The sequence below is a fragment of the Glandiceps talaboti genome, chromosome 1, assembly GCF_964340395.1.
Source record: "Glandiceps talaboti chromosome 1, keGlaTala1.1, whole genome shotgun sequence".
Classification (NCBI taxonomy): domain Eukaryota; kingdom Metazoa; phylum Hemichordata; class Enteropneusta; family Spengelidae; genus Glandiceps; species Glandiceps talaboti.
Genome location: NC_135549.1, coordinates 23461780 through 23482606, shown reverse-complemented (window position 1 = coordinate 23482606; position 20827 = coordinate 23461780). Strand labels below are relative to the sequence as shown.

The 20827-nt window shown below is 37.6% G+C and overlaps 1 protein-coding gene across 1 annotated transcript; it reads left to right on the top strand.

The window, feature by feature from the left end:
• The first annotated feature begins 3160 nt into the window (after window positions 1–3160).
• On the top strand, window positions 3161–16367 carry LOC144437459 (lymphocyte antigen 6B-like). The gene is made up of 6 exons (XM_078126405.1): window positions 3161–3306; window positions 8097–8167; window positions 12398–12516; window positions 12889–13000; window positions 14546–14587; window positions 16196–16367. Exons 2-6 carry the CDS (start codon window positions 8119–8121, stop codon window positions 16267–16269), a joined length of 396 nt encoding a protein of 131 aa, XP_077982531.1. The 5' UTR covers window positions 3161–3306; window positions 8097–8118; the 3' UTR covers window positions 16270–16367.
• The last annotated feature ends 4460 nt before the right edge of the window (window positions 16368–20827 follow it).

Sequence of the window (20827 nt, the reverse complement as noted above, 5' to 3'; positions counted from 1 at the left end):
GACTGGTTCCCGCAATAATAACGCATGGCCATGACAACCTCGTTCATGTAGTATTTTAAATAAAGCTTATAATTACAACCGTAACGCATTTGATTACACAAATATATATTAAGTAGACTATTTTTGTAAAAGTGTTCATCAAAGAGTATTTCTTTGGTACGATTTCTTTCACTAACCCTTTAACCTCGACAACAGATATAAACTTGTAATTTCCACAGTTGGAACGAGTCAGCGTATGACGTCATAAAATAACAAGGTTGACCTAGTTAACGCGTCCGCTTCTTGTGCTACGCTTGTGACGGAGGGTCGATTGCGCCGTCGATTTTCTCCGTTGTTTCGAGCCGCCACTACAGGAGACTTTACAGTTCTGTTTTTGAAGACATGTAAAAATGGAATTTGAACTTTTTTATCGTATTTTTTGTGCGTGAACCATAGGTCCTTCATCCGAACTCGTGATAGCAGAATCACATTTTCTAAAGACTGTTACGGTAAAACTTCGTAAAAAATTCGACACATGAAGACGGTACTATTGTAAATATATTGTGAAAGTTTCGAGCTGGTATCTCTCTTAGAAATATCGAAAATGCTCTTTTGAAATCTTTGAGTTTAGCGTGAGTGAGCGTTCACTGTGGCGGTTAATTTCAAATTAATTCGTTTGATCTTGCCGGCCATTTCCGCAGGCTAGCGATCCGACTGTTATGGGGCTTTAAATTTGCGAAATGTCATTTTTTGAAAACGACAAAAACAAACTTCTTTTTCACTAGGCTCTTTTGACTCTTAGCCAACTTTAAATCAATGCTATGTTGTTTTGCTTTCTTTAATTTCTGAATAAAGCCTAAGGTTGGATTTTGGTGAGCTCAGAAATCGTCACGATTGTCTGAGTACACGCAGTGCAATATCAGGGATATTAATTACACATGCCTGAGTGAATAGACATCGAACAGCAGCAAATTGAAATAAATAATGTAAAATGATACCACTGTAATATATAGGCTCCATGCATTTCAGAGCTTAAACACTGTTCTCCCAATGGAACCTGTTGCAAGATTACGTACATAGAAAAACAAACAAAAAAGGACAAACTAGGACAAACAACATGTAAACTGAATGCCTACCGTTAGGGCAAAGTCTTCAGATATTCGTTCCTACACGCAATAAATTGTTGCGATTAGGTATGTTTGCAGTATACACCAAATTTTAGTGAATTTGGAGAGTGCATTTGTAATAACATAACCTAATTACTGAAAATCATTAATCATGCAAATGAATCATTACAACTAAAGAAGATCTGCACTTTATTATGGTTTATGTATGTAGCAAAATATATTGAATTTGAAACGTGCATTCTCAAGACTTAGCCTAATTACTCACAATCATTAATTATGCAAACGAGTCATTAAAACTAAAAGCTGCATTATCAAACTGTCTATTATACATGAATTCTGTTATCATAAATGCACGTACCAAATTATATTAAATTTGAAGAGTACATTCTTAAGATGTGGCCTAATTACTGAAAATCATTAATTATGCACATGACTCATTAAAACTAATTGCTACATCAGTACGCTTTATGAGATATGTGCATCTTCGTATCATGAATGTACGTACCAAATTACATGCAACTTGAAACTTGCACTCTTCATGTATAGCCAGCCGAATTACTGAAAATCATTAAGTATGCAAATGGGTCATTAAAACTAATAGCTACATCACAAGTTTTTCAGGATTTGTACCTTTCTTGTGTTTGAAGTATGAGCCAAATTATATTGAATTTGGAGTGTGCATGTTACTGAAAATCATTAATTATGCAAATGAGTCATTGAAACTACAAGCTATGTTATCAAAATTATATGACACATGCACTTTGTTATCATAAATGTATGTACCAAATTTTATTGAATTTGAAGCGTTGATTCTTAAGATATAGCCTAATTACCGAAAAACATTAATTATGTAAATAGTCCATTAATATTCATGTCATGTTTACCTAAACCAAATCAGTCCTAGTCATTACAGTAAAGAATGTGTATCAAATTTCTTTTTAATTGAGCTACCCATTTCTCAGAAAACGTTGACAGACACACACACACACACACACACACACACACACACACACACACACACATACACACACACACACACACATACAGACTTTTTCATCCCAATATATAACCTTCCTTACGGAAGGTCCAAATTACACAGGCAGGGTATACTTTAAAACGATATCCAATTACATTACCAGACTACATTCTTAAGATCTCTTTAAAATTCTATAGGGCCGTATTCATATCCACCTGTTGGTCCCATTCACTGACTATGTGACTGTGGCAAGTGTCCAAGCATTATGGATTGTCCGACCTAGTTTGTTCATCGTATAGTTTCTCATCAGTGAAAAAAAAAAGTTTGTACATGTGTCATGTCGTTTGACGACGTCTAATATGTTGTGTATATAAGCACAAATACATCCAATACATCTGTCCTGACGTCATACTAATGGCAGTTTACTAGCAATATTTAGGGCTGTTAACATCGTCGTTATTTTACTCTAGTACATGAATAAGGGTGTATCGCCAACGTAATCAAACCCTACCCCTTTCTAGACTGTAAGTAACAGCAAATAATATTGTTACCCCATAGGTCACACATGAACATTTGAAACCCCAGGCCCTATGGTATGATCTTTGTTCTGAAATTTCCGAGAATGATTCATTCATAATGGGGGAGGCAGGTACACTACAAACATTATCTCCGTTTTTGCATAAAATGATGGAGATACAGTTTATAAAATAAAATCCATAGTTTTTTGTTCTAGACAGGTCGTTTTGTAAGGAATTATTATACGTAAATATGGAGCCCTCGTTGCATAAACATGCGTATCTATACAAATAGTCCAAAATGCCCTCCTTCCAAGCATAGATAAACCATACTCCATTTCTTGAAACACATTAATTCGAAAAGAGTAACGTCGACGTCATTAACATTTTTATACGATATATTCCCATGGCGTCACAAAGATGGTAGCTATACCCTCCCCCATCCGAGTGGTATCGGCGACTGTAACTTCCAGATCAGTGTTACACATCATCGCATTTTCTTTGTGCTTTAACTTTTCAGTCGTCTGAAATATATACTTCCCTGTATTGTTCAAAACAGCAACAACAAATGATCAATGTTGGTTATTTGAAAGACTGGTAAGGGTATAAAAGACAGACTATTTTGTGACACCTGCAGTCAGGCTGACAAACCGGTAAAGTGACCTCCTGCTGGCTACGAATAATTTGGTTTATTTCAGTACTTGGAAAGGTGAGTTGAATTTTATTATCAACTACAATATACTTTTGGGGTAGGAAATTGCTTATCCCACGTTTAGTTCGCTGTCGCACTAATGGCAAATGTCGTAACTATAGAGATATTTGCATCAGCAGACCTAACATTAACACAATCAATATGAAAGTTCACGGACTTGTTCATGGATTTGTTCTTGACCGTCACAATAGAATAATTCATTACTAGTTTCCAGAGGCACGTCAATGCAGCACTGCCATGTCACGTCACATCACAAACCCCTTCACAAATATACTCGAAGAGAAAATACGTTACAGTCACCAACGTATAACAAATTACCGTGCTGGTTGGTCATAGAGAACTGAAATTATTGGTCAAAGCAATGTTACGGTCACTGTCGTTATATAAACAAACGTTACCAAAAAGAACGTTAGAAAAGGTCGAATCCTCTACGAATAACTTGCTGTAGATAAATCATATATCATATCTTTACTGGTAGGTCTCCGGGTTTTTTTTTCACTAAATGTGCAAACATACAAACGAAACATGTTTGCCTCGAAAATGGTTGTTCAGTTGCGTTTGAACTGTTCAACGTTATGCTACAGGTGAGTCAGTTCCATTCACGAATTCAGCGTTGCTCTCAAAGTTTATTGTGATGATTTTGTCTTTTTACAAAAAGACATACTTTCATAACAACTTTAGGTTCCATAATTTGCGATCACCGTATTTCATTCCGACTCCGTAATGCATGATTTGTTTACGGTTCGTTTGTTGCATAGCAACATGACCATGACGCTGTTACTAACAACAACACAGGCAACATTACTCTTTACACAGTTAGAGTACTGTCGTTGTACCTTCCACACAATAAAAGCAAAAGTTCAGTATTAATATATATATGACATGTAGTACCTTATTTCTAAGAATCATCTTCCGATCGAGATTTTGGCGAAGAACACATCGTTCATATTGTGTATGCTTACGGTTTGTTTACGGTTCGTTTGTTGCACAGCAACGTGACTATGACGCTGTTACTAACAACAACAACACAGGCAACATTGCTCCTTAAAAACAAATATTTTGGATTAGAAGATAGTATTATGCTCAAGCTCAGACTTTGTTACTGTGTAATTACAATCACAGGATCACAGCCAACCTAAAACTTGGATTGTAATGAGAAGTTTATGTTGTTTTGTGTTTGTTAGGCTGATCTTGTATTTTCATTTATCATGTTAATTGCTAAGTACGCCTGCACAATATTTGCTATAGGTAGGCCTACCATATTAGTACATTTAAAGTCATGCTTATTGACGTCCCATTGACGTTTATTGCGACAGTGAAAACTAAGTGTCACACGTCAGTAACTTATCGAGATAAAGTTAGCCATAAAGTTCTTTCTGTAATGTTATCTCATGAACAACCTGTAGATTGATAGTACCTTGATAGTAAGTTCTTTATGGTACTAAAAAGGACATACAAAGGTGACACAAACAGTACGAACAGTCGCATCTTGGATATCGTATGATGCATGCACCCCAGTAAAGACCATATTTGCCGATTTAACCCACACATGTGTATATTTTCGACATATAACATTAGTATGTAACATATACAGCATCTTACTAACTACTAGTAACCATTTGCAAGCAAAAGCGTAGTTCCAGAGGCACCGTATGGCTGTAAGTTTAGGGTTGTTGACAGCCATTTATAGAGGTCATGGTTGTGTGGAGATAAAACAAAATGTATTTACCTAAGGGTTGGGACACAATTGGTATATCAAAGGATCATGGTAGCTGTCGCATGAAGTTGCAAATGAAAAAGCTCACTTTTCTTGCTTAGTCAATTTAAAACACTAATTATATTTGCACATCGATTTGTTTTTTCAATTAAAAAATCCAAAGTTTTTTATTATTTTTTTCTAAGAAATGCTAAAATTGTTTCAAAGGCTAAATATCCAATGACGAGTACATTTTCAAAACTCAAAAAAAATATTTAAAATTTTTTAAAAAATTGCGATAAGTACACAGACGTCGAGAAACTTGACGAAAGCTCGTGATATATAAGACTTGCTACGAGCTTACCTTACTGTAAGCAGGGATGAACAAATCCACTGGTCCGACATCCGAAACCATGTACCAGCAGCAACGTTAACGATTTGTTGCCCTTGTCTGGTCTGTCGGGCCAAAACCTTATTTACTGTAAATAACCATGATGATGTTAAACAAGTTTGAACAACAAGAACTGGAAATGAGCAAACAAGAAATACGATCGCAGTGAAGATGAAACTATCGTGTACGGCTATGTATGACCTTTCTAAAGCCGTCACAAGTTATGAAATATAATCAGGTGACTTTTGACGTCAACATAGCATAATTGCTCAATTGAATAGGAGATGTGACCACGCTGTTTGAATACTGAGGTGAACTTTGACAGTTGAAAGTGCATTGATTGCGTGAATATACTAGTGGTATCGATTAGTGCAGTATCGGCCCATGTAAAGTTGTAAGTAAACAATGGCCAATTTGAAATTTAAAAAAAACAACTGTTTTTGTCTTCCTAAATATTTCATTGGCGAAAATGTCCTCCATAATAGACTACATGCAGCATAATTTTCTGGCCTAATGTCGTATCTTTCAAAGTAGATGCCGAAAAGATGTCACATTGAAAGTTAAAAAAATGGATGGTGCTTTCTCAAATAAGCAACACAACAAAATAATCAATTTCTTTACCCAACTCCCAAAACTGTTATGGCCTCGTTTATGTCGGAACCCAAGGTGAACTCAGTGAATTCTCCTTGTCATTATCATGATAATGGAAATTGAAGTTTGGATTTTGATGTCGAAGGTACAGCTCTGTTTACAAATTCAAGGCCATTCTTTCCATAGCAAATCGTCGCTTCAAAATGAATTGCGGACTAACGCTAATGTCAGTGTGCAATGAGATAATTATATCAAACAACATTTTAACCAAAGACAACGTCGAACACAATTATTGAAAGAAACATCTTCAAATAGTGGCTCTTAAACTGGTACCTAGTTTAATAGTTTTTCAGGGCCACCAAATATTCCAAAAAGAGATCTGCCGTTTTATCAGCATGAAATGTTTTAATATAAGGAACACATCTAGTGCAAGATATGGGGTTGAATTGGTTTTATTTTTTCTCTCCGCTACGTAGCGAAGGGTAGCGAAGGTAGCGAGATTCAAAACTTACTCTTTTACATTCAGACACATTTTAGGAATCTACATTATACATCAGACTGTATTACCGTCATGTTTTTTGCACAAAATAAATGGTGTACATCGTGTTACCCGTGTTTTATTTTCTATATAAAGGAACAAGATGTAAATGAGATCGAGCGCATCTTGGGAGTCACGAGTCAATACATGCAGCATAGCAGGCAACCTCACGTTGAACGTCTTTTTCCGTCTTTTTTTTTTTTGAGTTTCACTCGAACAAGATGTAAATGAGATCGAGCGCATCTTCGGATTCACGAGTCACTACATGCAGCATAGCAGGCAACCTCACGTTGAACGACTTTTTCCGTCTTTTTTTTGAGTTTCACTCGCTGACATTATAATTGCGACTTGCTATCGTCAAATGAAGGAGACTTTCAAGACTACTGTTACTCACAGAAAATGCGAAAAAAAATTACTTTGCTGCAAAATGTGACAATTTTTAAATGGACACATTTTAATTCAAAGTTAAGCCAGCGTACAATAGCGATATAAGCCATGAGTCAGTGTACAGTCACTTTAGTGAACTATCCGTTGAAATCACGCATGCTAGGAATCGTCAAGTAATAACGATTTTAATAGCATCGCTATGCATTCAAAAAGTAGGGGTTTTTTCTTTCTTTTTTCCAAAATCTCAGGGGGGGCAGCTGCCCCCCTTGCCCCCCCCCCCCCTCAGGCTACGGTACTGGTTCATTATACAGATTCATAGGAAAGCTTGAATGTTTCATATAGCGGGACCTGGGACTACTAATTCTTTCAGCCGGACCACTGGATTTTTTAAAGCACTCGTCCGGGGACCACCAGTTCACAAAATGATTTGTTCACCCCTGAACTCCAAAATCTAACGATCAAGGTTGTGACATCGTTACCTGCCATTTTGAAAAACACGTATATTCATCGTCGTAAAAATGTTTTCTGATAATATTTTGAGTAAAATTGAGTAAAATTGAACACGGACACGATGTCCACACTTAAGCAAAAGATATTTGCATATATTTTTATATATTTTTGACGACATTGCAAGATCCTAGTTGAAGTCTGCAGAATCGTGTTTGACATCACACAGTGCATAAAATATATAGCATCAGTATCCAACGTGACCAGTGACCAACGGCCGTAGCATACGTGTGCAGAGAACTGTGCTTCCCGAACACGGACACGTGAGTCAGTATAATTAAGGATGTCTGAAGAACCCAATCATCAAGCGTGTAGTGATGGCCGCAGTGCATTCGGGGTAACGGCGATTTACCCCACTTAGGGTGTGCTATAGAATGTATTTTCGATTGTGTCAGAAATCAAGAATTCGAGAAAACTCGTAAGTTCCAGAGAACGCCCCTGGGGCCGGGGGAGGGGAGCTCTGAAACTAATAATGATGTTACTATATAATACATTATTTGAATGTGTTGTAATGTTGCTATTTAAGCACATAGATTTTGTTGACTACTAAGGTCAAACGTGAAGCCATAAAAACTATTTGTACTTTGAGATTGAACGTTTGATATCAATTAAAGTTTAGAAGGAAAGGCATGCGATATTAAATGTGATCTTACATTCCATCCACTTCCTCATTACAGGTAAATACGTATATTTAGCAAGATGTTGAAATGGACTGTCATGTTGTTTGTGTTGGTTGCCCTCTCCATTGGTAAGTAGCAGTCCTTGTTTTTTCTATGAAAATCCATTGGTAAGTACAATTGTTAGCATTGTGATCAGTACCTCGTAGTACGGGCTATTCTGTCTACAACAGTATGCTAGTCATCCTATTTATAAGTATCAATGCTAACTAGTAAGCATTTGCAAGCAAAGCGTAGTTCCAGATCGAGGCACCGTATGGCTGTAAGTTTAGGGTTGTCGACATTCATTTATAGAGGTCATGGTTGTGTGGAGATAAAGTAAGATGTATTTACCTAAGGGTTGAGACACAATTGGTATATCAAAGGATCATGGTAGCTGTCGCATGAAGTTGCAAATGAAAAAGCTCACTTTTCTGGCTTAGTCAATTTAAAACACTAATTATAATCTTTGCACATCGATTTTTTTAAACAAAGAATAAAGTTTTTGATTATTTTTCTAAAAAAGCTAAAATTGTTTCAAACTAAATATCCAATGACGAGGACATTTTCAAAACTCTAAAACGTTACGATAACTACACAGACGTCGAGAAACTGGACGAAATATCGTGATATATAAGACATGCTATACCTTACTGTAATGAAGGGGTGAACAAATCCAATAGTTCGACTTCCCAGACCAGCGACGATTTTTTTTTTGCGTGGACAATACACATTTGATCTTGTCTGGTCTGGCGGACCAATACCTTACTATAAATAATCATGTTAAAAAAGTTTGAACTGGAAATGAGCAAAAACGGTCGCAGTGGAACTGAAACTATCGAAAACGTACGACTTTACGGTACTGCATGATGACCTTCTAAAGCCCTACGGGTCATGGAGTATATTCAGCTGACTTTTGATGTCAACCCTACAATATGCGCTATAGGGGTATTGTGTATTGCTCAATTGGATAAGAGATGTGAGGTGAAATTTGAACAGTTGAACGTGCGTTGATTACGTGAATGTACTAGCGGTATCGATTAGTGCAGTATCGGACCATTTAAAGTTGTGAACAATAGCCAATCTTTTGAGGTATGGGTTTGTGCGTAAACAAATGAACAAGACGACAACTGGACAACTCGACAGCACGACTAAGGAACGCATACATTGCTTGACTAGAGGAGTCCATGCTGAGGTAAATTTGAATTCGCCAATCGTCAAGGCTTTGGCAAATATCAGTGCTAAAAAATGTAACGATGTTGTTTAACAAATTTGAAATAAAATTGAAATTGAAAATAAAATAATTTTGTTTCTTCCTGAATATTTCATTGGCGAAAATGTCCTCCATTTAATAAACTGGCACACTCCTGTCTTTAAAAAATTGGATCAAAATATAAAGTGACATATTATTCATATATTCATAGGAAAGATTGAATGTTTCATATAGCAGGACCTGGGACTACTAATTCTTTCAGCAGGACCACTAAGGCACTGGTCCGGGGACCACCAGTTCACAAAATTATTTGCTCACCACTGAACTCCAAAAGCTTGCGATAGTTTATGATGTGGTTACCCGCCATTTTGAAAAAGGCGTCTATTCATCGTTGTACGAGATAAAAGTCAAACTACTATGTTTTCTGAGTAAAATTGAACACAAAACTAATGATCGGATACGACGTCCACACTTGAGCAGAAGGTATTTGAATCTGCTTTAGAATGTTGACGACATAGAGAAATCCTAGTTGAAATCTGGAGAATCGTATTTGACATTACACAGTCCATAAATATATAGCATCAGTATCAACGTGACCAGCGACCCTCGGCCGCAAAATACAGTGCACAGAGAGCTGTGCTTCTTTGAAACACGGACACGTGGGTCAGGCCAGCTGTGGATTGTTTGCTGGGCGATCTCCCTATAAGGATATCTCAAGAACCATAGACAACTAGTTGTCTGACCAAGACCAATCATCAAACGTGTCGTCACGGCCGCAGTGCATTCTGGGTAATGATAAATCATCCCACATTGAGGTGTTCTATAGAATGTACTAGTATTCTCGATTGTGTCAGAAACCAAGAACATAGAAATCTAAAGGTACGGGCGCTCTGTAACAAATTATGTTAGTAGCAGTGCGGTTTGTACTGACCAGCTGTATAAGTCAGTGCTGGCTGCCCTTTAGTAGTGTGTACCAGTGCTGTCTGCCCCCTTTTACTAATTTGTACCACTGCTGGCTGCCCTTTTATTGGTGAGTATCAGCGCTGGCTGCACTTTTATTGGTGAGTATCAGAGCTGGCTGCCCTTTTATTAGTGAGTATCGGAGCTGACTGTCCTTTTATTGGTAATTATCAGTGCTAACTGGCCTTTTATTGGTGAGTATCAGTGTTGGTTGCCCTTTAATTTTTAAGTACCAGTGCTGGCTGCCCTTTTATTGGTGATTATCCGTGCTGACCCCCTTCGATGTGGTGTGTACCAGTGTTATCTGCCCTTTTATTGGCGAGTATCAGTGCTGGCTGCCTTTTTATTGGTGTATACCAGTGTTGGCTGCCCTTTCATTGGTGAGCATCAGAGCTTGCTGCCCTTGTATTGGTGAGTATCAGTGCTAGCTGCCCTTTTATTGGTGAGAATCAGTGCTACCAGTGCTGGTTGCACTTTTATTGGCGAGTATCAGAGCTTGCTGCCCTTTTTACTGGTGAGTATCAGAGCTGGCTGCCCTTGTACCAGTGCTGCCTGCCCTTTTATTGGTGAGTATCAGAGCTAACTGCTCTTTCATTGGTTATTATCTGTGTTGGTTGTCCTTTTAATGGTGTGCATTAGACCTGGCTGCCCTTTTAGTGGTGTGTCCCAGTGCTGGCTGCTTTTTTTTATCCGTGAGTATTAGACCTGGCTGCCCTTTTATTGGTGACTGTGTACCAGTGCTGACAACCGGTTTTTTATGAGTATCAGGGCCGGCTCCCCTTTTATGGTGAGTATCAGTGTTGCTTGCATGCTTATTGGTGTGTAGCAGTGCTAGCCGCCTTTTCATTGGTGAGTATCACAGCTGGCTGCCCTTTTATTGGTGTGTACCAGTGCTGACTGACTTTTTACATTGGTCAGTATCAGTGCTAGCTGTCCTTTTATTGGTGTGTATCACTGCTTGCTGCCATTTTTATATTGGTGAGTATCGGTAAGTATGTATTAGTTCTGGTTGCCATTTCTATTTTGAAATGTCAGCTATGGTATTTGCCCCATATTTAATTGGTAAGTTTTAAAATACCAGTGTTGATAGCCGGTGACGTATCAAATCGTCCCTCTTTAAAATCATACCAAATAAACTTAGCTTAAACTTCGGAGTTCCACAGGGATCAGTTCTAGGCCCCACACTCTTTATCATGTATGTCACACCCTTGGAGGAACTGATTTCACAATACAATCTAAACAGTATGATGTATGCTGATGACTCTCAACTTTACCAGATGATGAAACGATCACAACACATGAACACAGTCATGAGCAATTTAAAGCTCAATGACCGCAAGACAGAGATAGTCTACTTCTCATCTCGTTTTAGTAAAACCAATCCTATACCGTGTATCACAATTGGTGACAGTACTGTCAACACATCATCCACAACACGTGACCTTGGGGTGACACTTGACTCGGAACTTCGAATGACTTGTCATGTAAATAACATCTGCAGAGCAGCATCCCTAGCCATTCGAAAGATCGGCCAAATTCGGAACTACCTCGACAACACCAGTACAAGGCCGCTGTCAACAAACTATCACCATCCTACATCACTGAACTGTTAACCGTTCACAGCCAACGCGTACTTTACGTTCCGGCACTCAGTTTACACTTACCATCCTGCTTGGCGCAACTACTACGTACGGAGATCGCGCCTTCTCTGTAGCCGGTCCTAATAAGTTATGGAACTCTCTCCCAATTCACATCAGGAGAGCTGTATCAATTGATATTAATTCTTGTGCCATACATTATACTTGGCATTGTGATAGTTTTTATAAATTGTTAACGTCTTTCTTTGTTTAAATTTCATCTTGGATATTAGGTTTTAACAGTTTTTAAGCCCTCTCTGTTTTATGTCGGTTTGGATTAACAATGTGATAATGTATTGACTCTATGTCTCTCTGTACGTGATCATAAACAGCGCCATCTATCGTCGAGTGAACAATACTAACAGTTCAAGTTGTACTCACAGTCGAAAGCGCTCAAAGTATGTGTGTATTCGTCAAACTTCTACTACTCACGAGATTAATTGTTACACTTTTAGTAAATTATAATTGAGTGAAGTAGAATTAATCATTTATTTAACTTTGATTACTTACAGACAATGCTGCATCAATAGAATGTTACTCCTGTAGTGATTATTTATTCATATTCGGTGGAGAATGTGAAAACCCCGACACTACTACCGATACCGATACTAATTGTACCACAACTTGTCTGGTAATTTTTCTTAAATACTAGTAAATTTACCCCCTGCTGATACGGGGTGGGGGTGAGATAGAGATGTCTCTCTCTCGAGCTCTGTGTTATCCTTATCGATATCGAAAATAGCTCAAATCGAATTATATGAAATTCGGCACTTATAAATATTCTTTACGGTTATTATTCTAAGTGGTTAGGTATTGAATTAAAATGCATATTTTCACATTTAGTTTAATTTACATAATGGTTGTACGATGTATGCATGTTGGTGTGTTTGTGATTTTCATGGTTTGTTCTGCTTCACGTTTGCACTGAGGTAGTATGTGTAATGTTACGGCAATTAAAATGTCGATGTTACTTCTGATATTTGTGTTTCTTTTACTTATAAAGCGAACGTTAACATACGTAGCAAGTAAGGTCCCTACGGCTTACACTCGTGGATGTGGCGGAGGTAATTGCCAAGAGTCAGATAACATAGTCGAAGCCCTCGGCATCAAAACAGGTGAGCGTATAGTCATCATATACACATATTTAACCAAGCAAAAGACAAAAGTCACGAAATATATTAGGTGTACGTCATTTCATAACCGCCGAATGCATTACAGTCTAACTGAAAACGGTCGTGTTTACATTCGGATTGTTGCACTTGTCAGTCATTCAGAGAGTCAAAAACTTACATCAACCTCATGTCCTCTACTAGATATTAGTTGGTGGAGGTACGAAAGGGCGGGGAGGGGGGAGGGGGCTCTAGAATAAATCTTAGTAGTCCAGTTGCCAGAGGTGGTTTTGGGGGTTAACCTTGCAAAGTGAGTTATATGATATTTCTTTGCAGATTCCACCTCAGAAAGGTGTCCTGTTAGCATATCTGACAGGTGCCACTCGCGCACCCCTGGGCATTTTGTTATATCGCGAGAAAACCGAAATACCATGTATTGCTATGGGTAAACACATGTTTTGGTAGGTTTAATACTTACTGCCTATAAAACCATATCAAAGTTACTTAAAAGTCATATTTACATGTTACACACAGTATATTATGAATAATCAGTCAATTACAAATATTTTGTCAAAGGTTTTGGATATTAAAATATCATAATTAGGCCAAAGGTCAACAAAATGACGCCATTTTCAGTTGTTATGACTTATAGGTAGTGACTGTGTTTTCTGTGTATCGTGTGGGTACATCCATGTATCATCTAGATTTTATTTATCAAATCAGGCTATGACACCAGTTACACATTCAGATATGCTAACAGGACACTTGCTGAGGTGGAATCTGCAAAAAAAATATCATATAACTCACATTGCAAGGTTAACCTTCCAAAACCACCTCTGGCAACTGGACTATAGGCAGTGTGTCCAAACAACCATCCACTTTTTTGAGATCGTCTCCGTCGCTGGGGTTGCTATGGGTTGGGTGGTCGTCCAGGAAGCCTGGACGAAATACATGTTAATATATTCAATGCATTAAATGAGTGCATCAAGGACATTCTACGGTCGGGTAATCGCCTGAGGAACTTGAAGCAATGTATTCATAACGTTCAATATGATCATATTTGAAATAAATTTATTGCGGGATGTCGAAGTGTTTGTATTTTTCCGAGCGGGTAGTGTGACTTGTCTGTGTATGTGAACTGCCATATGAAATATATGTATACTGTACTCTGCTATACAATACTATTGGGGCCTAAATCATTCAAACAAAGGGCATATTAACGATATGTCCTTCACACCACTTGTGTGTGTACACTAGCAGCGTAGCAACTTTAGTACAGTCTTTGAAAAGATACGGAAGGCGGAGGAACAAAGACTGAGATGAGGAACTTAACATATTACACGTAAATCACGTGAAACTAATCAGTCGATAGTATAGTAGTAACAGGTACGTCCAATCAACAAAGGTAAGTTTGCTAAAAAAAAAAAAAAGAAACGAAAAAAAGCAGTGTCTGCCCAAATCTTTTCAGGCTCATCATTTCACTGTGTACACGGTTTGCGTGATCTGTTTACAATATTGGGCTTATGCCTTTTTGCCTTTGATTTGTTCTAGGAGCCAAGACTACCTGCTGCGATAGTGAACTCTGTAATGGAGGTATTTATTTTAATATTAGTTTTCGTGAACGGGTTTTCTTATTTCGTACCTCACGTTTTTCGTTCAAATATATTATGTGAATACACTGAGGATTGGCATAGCTGCTACCGATGTCGAATTACAATTGTAAGCTGTGATATAAGTAGTATGTTAATGTATTAAAGAGGAAAATGTAAACACTTTCTAAAATATAAACACTTTCTTACTTATGTGGGTTATTCACATTCCATTGCTCCGATCCTTTTCGGGAGGATGACGCCACGAATTGTCCGTAAAGCTACTAGCGTGTATGATTTTAACTACAGACGTGTACACAGCCTATCTACGTCGCTGATCTGTGTCTATGGTAGCTCTGAGGATCGTTGACATTCAGTTTGATATAAAAAGCTGTCACCAGAATACCCATATGTTTAGATTTACATAACATTTGCATAACATGTCAATTACATGTCAATTATCACACTTCATATGTTGGGTACTTGGAAGGGGTGCAGCTATATACATGCACATTTACATATTGACCTAATTTGAATAATCAAACAGTCTGAGGTAGATAATTACTCCGCACTGCGACCATTCAACTTATGGGGGTATTTTCAAATCGCATTACCCACTTGATAGAGCAAGCCGAGTATATAGTTGAGAGCTATCACAGATTGACATAGATCGACAGGCTACTACGGACACGATCGAACAATGAGATTGGTTCGTGTATATGAAAGTATTGTCAGCACACGAACACGACATAGACAATTAAAGTATATACTTTCACAACACAGGTAGAACGATACAACATCCATTGACAAAATAAATATAACAACACGTTGTTAAAGACAAAAATAAAGTAACTAAGAACGGTTAGAAAGTTGCAAAGAATAATTGTGGCATTTAAAATACAAACAAAAGATGTGCAGCCTGGAGGACTGCGACTTGAATATTACATATAGTGGGGACCTGGTACAATGGATAGAGGTTATAATGGATTGTATTCTCTCCAGGGAGTTGAAGAAGTATGAAGGATCGTTGTGCCGTTATAGGTCCGTTTCTCGGGCTCGGGGGTAATAATTTTAAAGCGCTTTGAGCACAGTGTGGGAAAGCTCTATATAAAAAAGGAACATTACTGGTAGGCTATTAGATCCACGTTGCCTATCTGGAGAGCGATTATACACTATTTACTTGCAAGAACATTGTACATTATGGGCTAGGTATTTACGATACACATCAATATCTAGTGTTGCTTGTAAATTTAACTAAAATCAAATCTCAAATTTATATTCCAGTTATATAAATGACAAAACGATCACAGTCACCATTTGCATCATGAGCCACCGACAACTGTTACGATGCTAAATTTTCTCCATATAACCACAACGCCAAAATCACTACCATCGTCATCAATACTATGTGTAGAACAATCGATCCGTCGACTATTGATAAATTGTCTCACCAAGTTATTGATCAGTCAGCTAATGATAGATTCTCAGTTTGTTTATAATTCTAAACAAAAATTTTGTTGTTGTTTCCTGCTGTGAATATCTGAAAAAGTGCATTCGTAATCATTCGCTTATTGTTACTAACTCCGTGTCCGATTTCGTGACTTTTCTACAGGAACAACTCCCACCATTGGCGCTGTTGTCATCATGTTGTCTGCCATCCTCACTGCTGTTTGGATCACCCAATAAGTACTGATGTTACTCAATCAGACCGTGTGATTAGAGATTGGGATACCCTCCAAGAATGGGATAAATAACCAAGATTTATTAAGAGGCTTTAGTCTTTATCATTAGTAGAAACCTACTGATTTTTATTCAATTATTCAAGATAGGAAACAATCTGATTACAGCAAATGATTATCTGGTATACAAGCTGATTAAAATCTGCTGTGGTGAATACTGTTCGGTTTCTTTACTTCTATTTCTTTCGCTTAGTTTTGTTTGTTTTTGATTATGTTGTTCTAGGAGTGATCACTACCTGCCAGAACAACAAAATCTAAAACAAACAACAATAAATGAAGGATACAGAGGTTAATAAAGAAACCAAGCCGTATTCACCACATCAGATTTTAATCAGTTTGTTTACCAGATAATCCTTTGCTGCGTTTTCAATGAACACTTTTATCACAGGGGCTTGAAATTGACCATATTTGTTTACAAATATTTTTTTCTTGTTTTCTTTCACCTTTTTTGTAATTATTTTCTTGTTAATCCGGGCGAGGTGCCATGTAGTGATGGAGTAATGATTTGAAAAGCTGGTGTATTTTTTCTAAATCTATTTTAAAAAGTTCTTGTGTGGTACGAGCTTCACTATTATTAATTATTAAAGGGTCAGTGCTACTGACAAAATAAAATATCACATTCTAATGTAACTTGCAGGGCGTGTTTACAGTTGCTCTCTCTCTCTCTCTCTCTCTCTCTCTCTCTCTCTCCTCATCCACAGGCACATCGTCAGTGACGCTTTCTTTGGTCTTACTGAATGTACAAGATGCTTAGTAAATTGATGTGTATTGTTACACAGCTGATTAAATCATATAGAACGCATGCGTTCCAACGTAGCACTTGCTGGACGCAAAAGCAAGTGCGCACTCGCTCCTAATCGCCACTTTCTCCTCAATTTACTGTCAAACTAAAAACAATGCCCCCTGAATCTGAAACTTACCATACTTATCACACTTTCAACGCAGGAAATGTCAGATAACCTCTTGCTTATTTACTGCAGGAAGATGCCTGATGATTGATGGCGGCTGGATTTAGTTCGATTTAGAGTGAACATATACTGGGTGGTCATTCGATTTCCTATATGGGTAGTACTTTCCGCTTGTAAGATCTAATGTGATATCTAGGTAGTTGACAATCTTCACATTAGACTCTATAGTTATTTTCAAGCCGGCATCATGGAAAATATTGGTGATATCCTTCTTCATTCCTTCTGCCATCCTCACTGATACATTATTGTCAAACAGGAGTGATTTTCTTGCATGCATAATTATCTCAACCTCCTGGTCTGAGATTTCTGTGTGCTGTTTAGCGAACATTATAGATTTCCGAAGAAGATCTTCTGTAATTGATAATTGTATTAAGCTTTCGTCGCCAGATGTGAGATACAAAGTGCTTAAAAAGGCATATAAACTTAAAGATAGTAGTACAGAGCAATTCCAGAATATTTACATCTCACCAGATTTAACAAAGCAAGAACAAGATAAAGATAGAAAATTGAGACTAGAGTTGAAACAGAGAAGCGACGCGGGGGACGTACACTTGAAGATAAGGAAAGGCAGGATAGTAGATTTTTCAGCTGCTGCTGCAGCCAGACAAGTGTAAAAAACTAAATAGAAGATCTTAAAAATTAAGTAAATGTATATGGAAAGAATACCCCGTCAAGGGGTGATGTAAATTATTAAAAACATATTTATTTGTCCAAGTATGGATAGAAGGAAAACAGTTATTGAATATCATACTTCAGAAAGAAACCAGACAAAGGCAGGTAGATGGAAAAAGGATCAGGATGCAATACAGGAAATTTACCAGAACATAATTTCAGGATTGAAATGGTTTTATACAAATGCCCAGAGTGTTATGAACAAAGTTGATGAGTTGAAAGGGCTTGTACATGAGTACAACTATGATGTCATTGCAATAACTGAATCGTGGACTCGCGGTACTCACGCAGATGTATCTAATGCAGAACTTCTCATAGAAGGTTATCGCTTACCAGTACGAGAAGATAGGATGGCCACACAAGGAGGAAGAGGACAATATTCAAATTATCAACATTTATCAAAGTTGTAACTTTCCTAATTCAGTGTGGTATAGAGTTAAAGCTCAACACAGCCCACCTTTACTACTTTGAGTAATCTACAGATATCCAAATAGCAGTGAACTTAACAACAATAGTTTGATTAAATTCATACAAGAAATAAGTAACAACCAAGTGGTTATTGCAGGTGATTTCAACTATCCAGACATTGATTGAGAAACCTTGAACTCTAGCAGCTATCGGTGCAGTTTTATGGAAGCGATACAGGACAGATTTCTGATACAAGGTACAACATGTAAACTTCCCAACCCGAGCAGAAAACTGTCTAAACTTGGTATTGTCCAGTGAAAAGGGAATGATATTTGACGTCAAATGGTCATTTGGGAGCAAGTGGTCATGTAATTGTAGAATTTGTAATGTGGATGGGTGTTGTCATATTGCCAGAAAATGAAGACAAGAAATGCCTGAGGGTGCTGATATGGAAGGAATAAAAAACACATTAACTAACACTTCATGGCAGGAATTAGACAAACTAAAAAATACAGAAGCAAAATGGTGGTTCCTTATAGAAACGCATTATCTAAAGCAAGTGACGAGTTTATACCAACAAGGAGGAAGAAGAAGAAGAAGATTTTGATTTTCACAGATACGTTTAATGCGACTATACAAAATTTACAAATTACATTAAAATTACATCATCTGCAAAGGTAAACAAGGAATAACTGATGAAGTTCACAACGACGTTCTATATACAGAAAAGGATATCATTGTTTTTGACCTTACAGAGGGCTGAATTCATTGCCCAAAACGTTTGGAAGTGTAACAGGTTGCCGGTAAATTGGCAATATTGGAATTCAACCATTAAACGCGACTTTAGACGTGATCTAAATAAGTCAAGAACATCAATGTTTGATTTCTCTTTCAACTTGTTGTAGTGCGAAACATGGATGGCAAGTTTAGCATTTATGAAAATGAAGTTAATCAAACGCATAACAGCTTTTTGGCCTTTTCTATATGGAGGGCCAAAAATATACCAAATTTGAGGAACTATATCGTCACCGCTAATTTTCTCCACCAGTTTCTCAATAATGCGGAGAAAATCTTGAAGCCTTACGCATTCTACAAACATATGGAGTAAAGTATCGCGATTGCTGTTACAGAAAGGGCAGTTATCATTGTCAGTGTAACCAGCTGAATGTAAGTAAGTACCCGTGGAGATAGCACCGTGAAGGAAGCGCCACTGTATGTCGCCCTCTTTCTTGTAAACAGGAGTGTCATAAATAATGCCAAAGTTAGGTTTTATATTTAGGGGGGTTGACAATAAGTCTACCCAAATACTACTTAGTCTGTCAGAATTAGCTAGAAGATTTTCGATTAGAAATTTGTAAATTACACCTTTTTCGAGCTTGTAGAGACAACATTGGATGTCGTGCTCTTTACCTTCAGTTGTAGTACTAAGTGTGTAGTGGTAACGTGTATTCCGTGATGAGAGATCGTCGGTTGAGATTTGATTATCAAAGAATGACTTTACTTTGTCGTCAAACCTATTCAGAATGGCTTGCTGAAAAGTATTTAATTTCAATGTAATAATGCGACGCGAATGAATTGTAAGAGAGGACGATAGCTCCTGTGGAGTTTTCCACCTTCTTTCAGTTAGATGGATAAGGTCTGTAACTTTAGTCAAGCCAGATTCTGCAAATTTGTCTGGAGAAAACGAATGTCTTGTAATTGGATTTATAATCAAATTGTTCAGGAAAATTGGTTCATTTAGAATTTCTCCAATTGTTGTGGGTTCACCGTTTCGATTGATGTCAATATCTTTACATGTTACAGTCATCCACAGTTCGTGATAGAAAGTTGGAGAATCTCGATCTACGTGTAACTTGGTTAGGTCAACGCAGAAAAGCTGTTTGTCGTAACCTAGCATCCCAACTTTTCCTAAGTAGTAGTCGGTAAAGTAGCAACACGGGTGCTCTTTATCCATGTACAGATAACGTTGAAGATATTGTAATCTGAATGCCTTTAAACGAGATTGGATATGAATGAGACCTTGTCCTCCTTTCTTTACGGGTTGATACAGAGTTTCCTTCGCCACCCAATGACGCCCCTGCCAAAAAAAGTTTTCAATTTTCTGTTGAAGGATTTCGACAACTTCCTTAGGTGGAGACATGACAGCTAAGCGATGTAAGATCTTAGTAGCGGCAAGCTGATTAGTCACTAAGACACGACCACGATAAGATATTGCTGTCGCATAACGTTTCCAGTTATTTAATTTTTCGTCAATTATTCGAACTACACCATCCCAATTCTTTTCAGCGTATGAATTCTCGTTACCAATGAAAGTACCCAGAACCTTTAGGCCTTTTGATGACCACTTAATGTCCATGGGTGTATCGCTACGCTTTCCCCAGCGACCACACCATAGACCCTCAGATTTGGAGTAATTGATACGAGCATTGGAAGCCTTCTCATAAATATTAAGCCAAT

Bases quoted from the DNA above. Each gene is read 5' to 3' on its own strand.
- LOC144437459 (XM_078126405.1), top strand. From the start codon at position 8,119: ATGTTGAAATGGACTGTCATGTTGTTTGTGTTGGTTGCCCTCTCCATT. The intron at 8,168-12,397 runs GTAAGTAGCAGT...GATTACTTACAG, and splicing joins GTTGGTTGCCCTCTCCATTG to ACAATGCTGCATCAATAGAA. The intron at 12,517-12,888 runs GTAATTTTTCTT...TTACTTATAAAG, and splicing joins ATTGTACCACAACTTGTCTG to CGAACGTTAACATACGTAGC.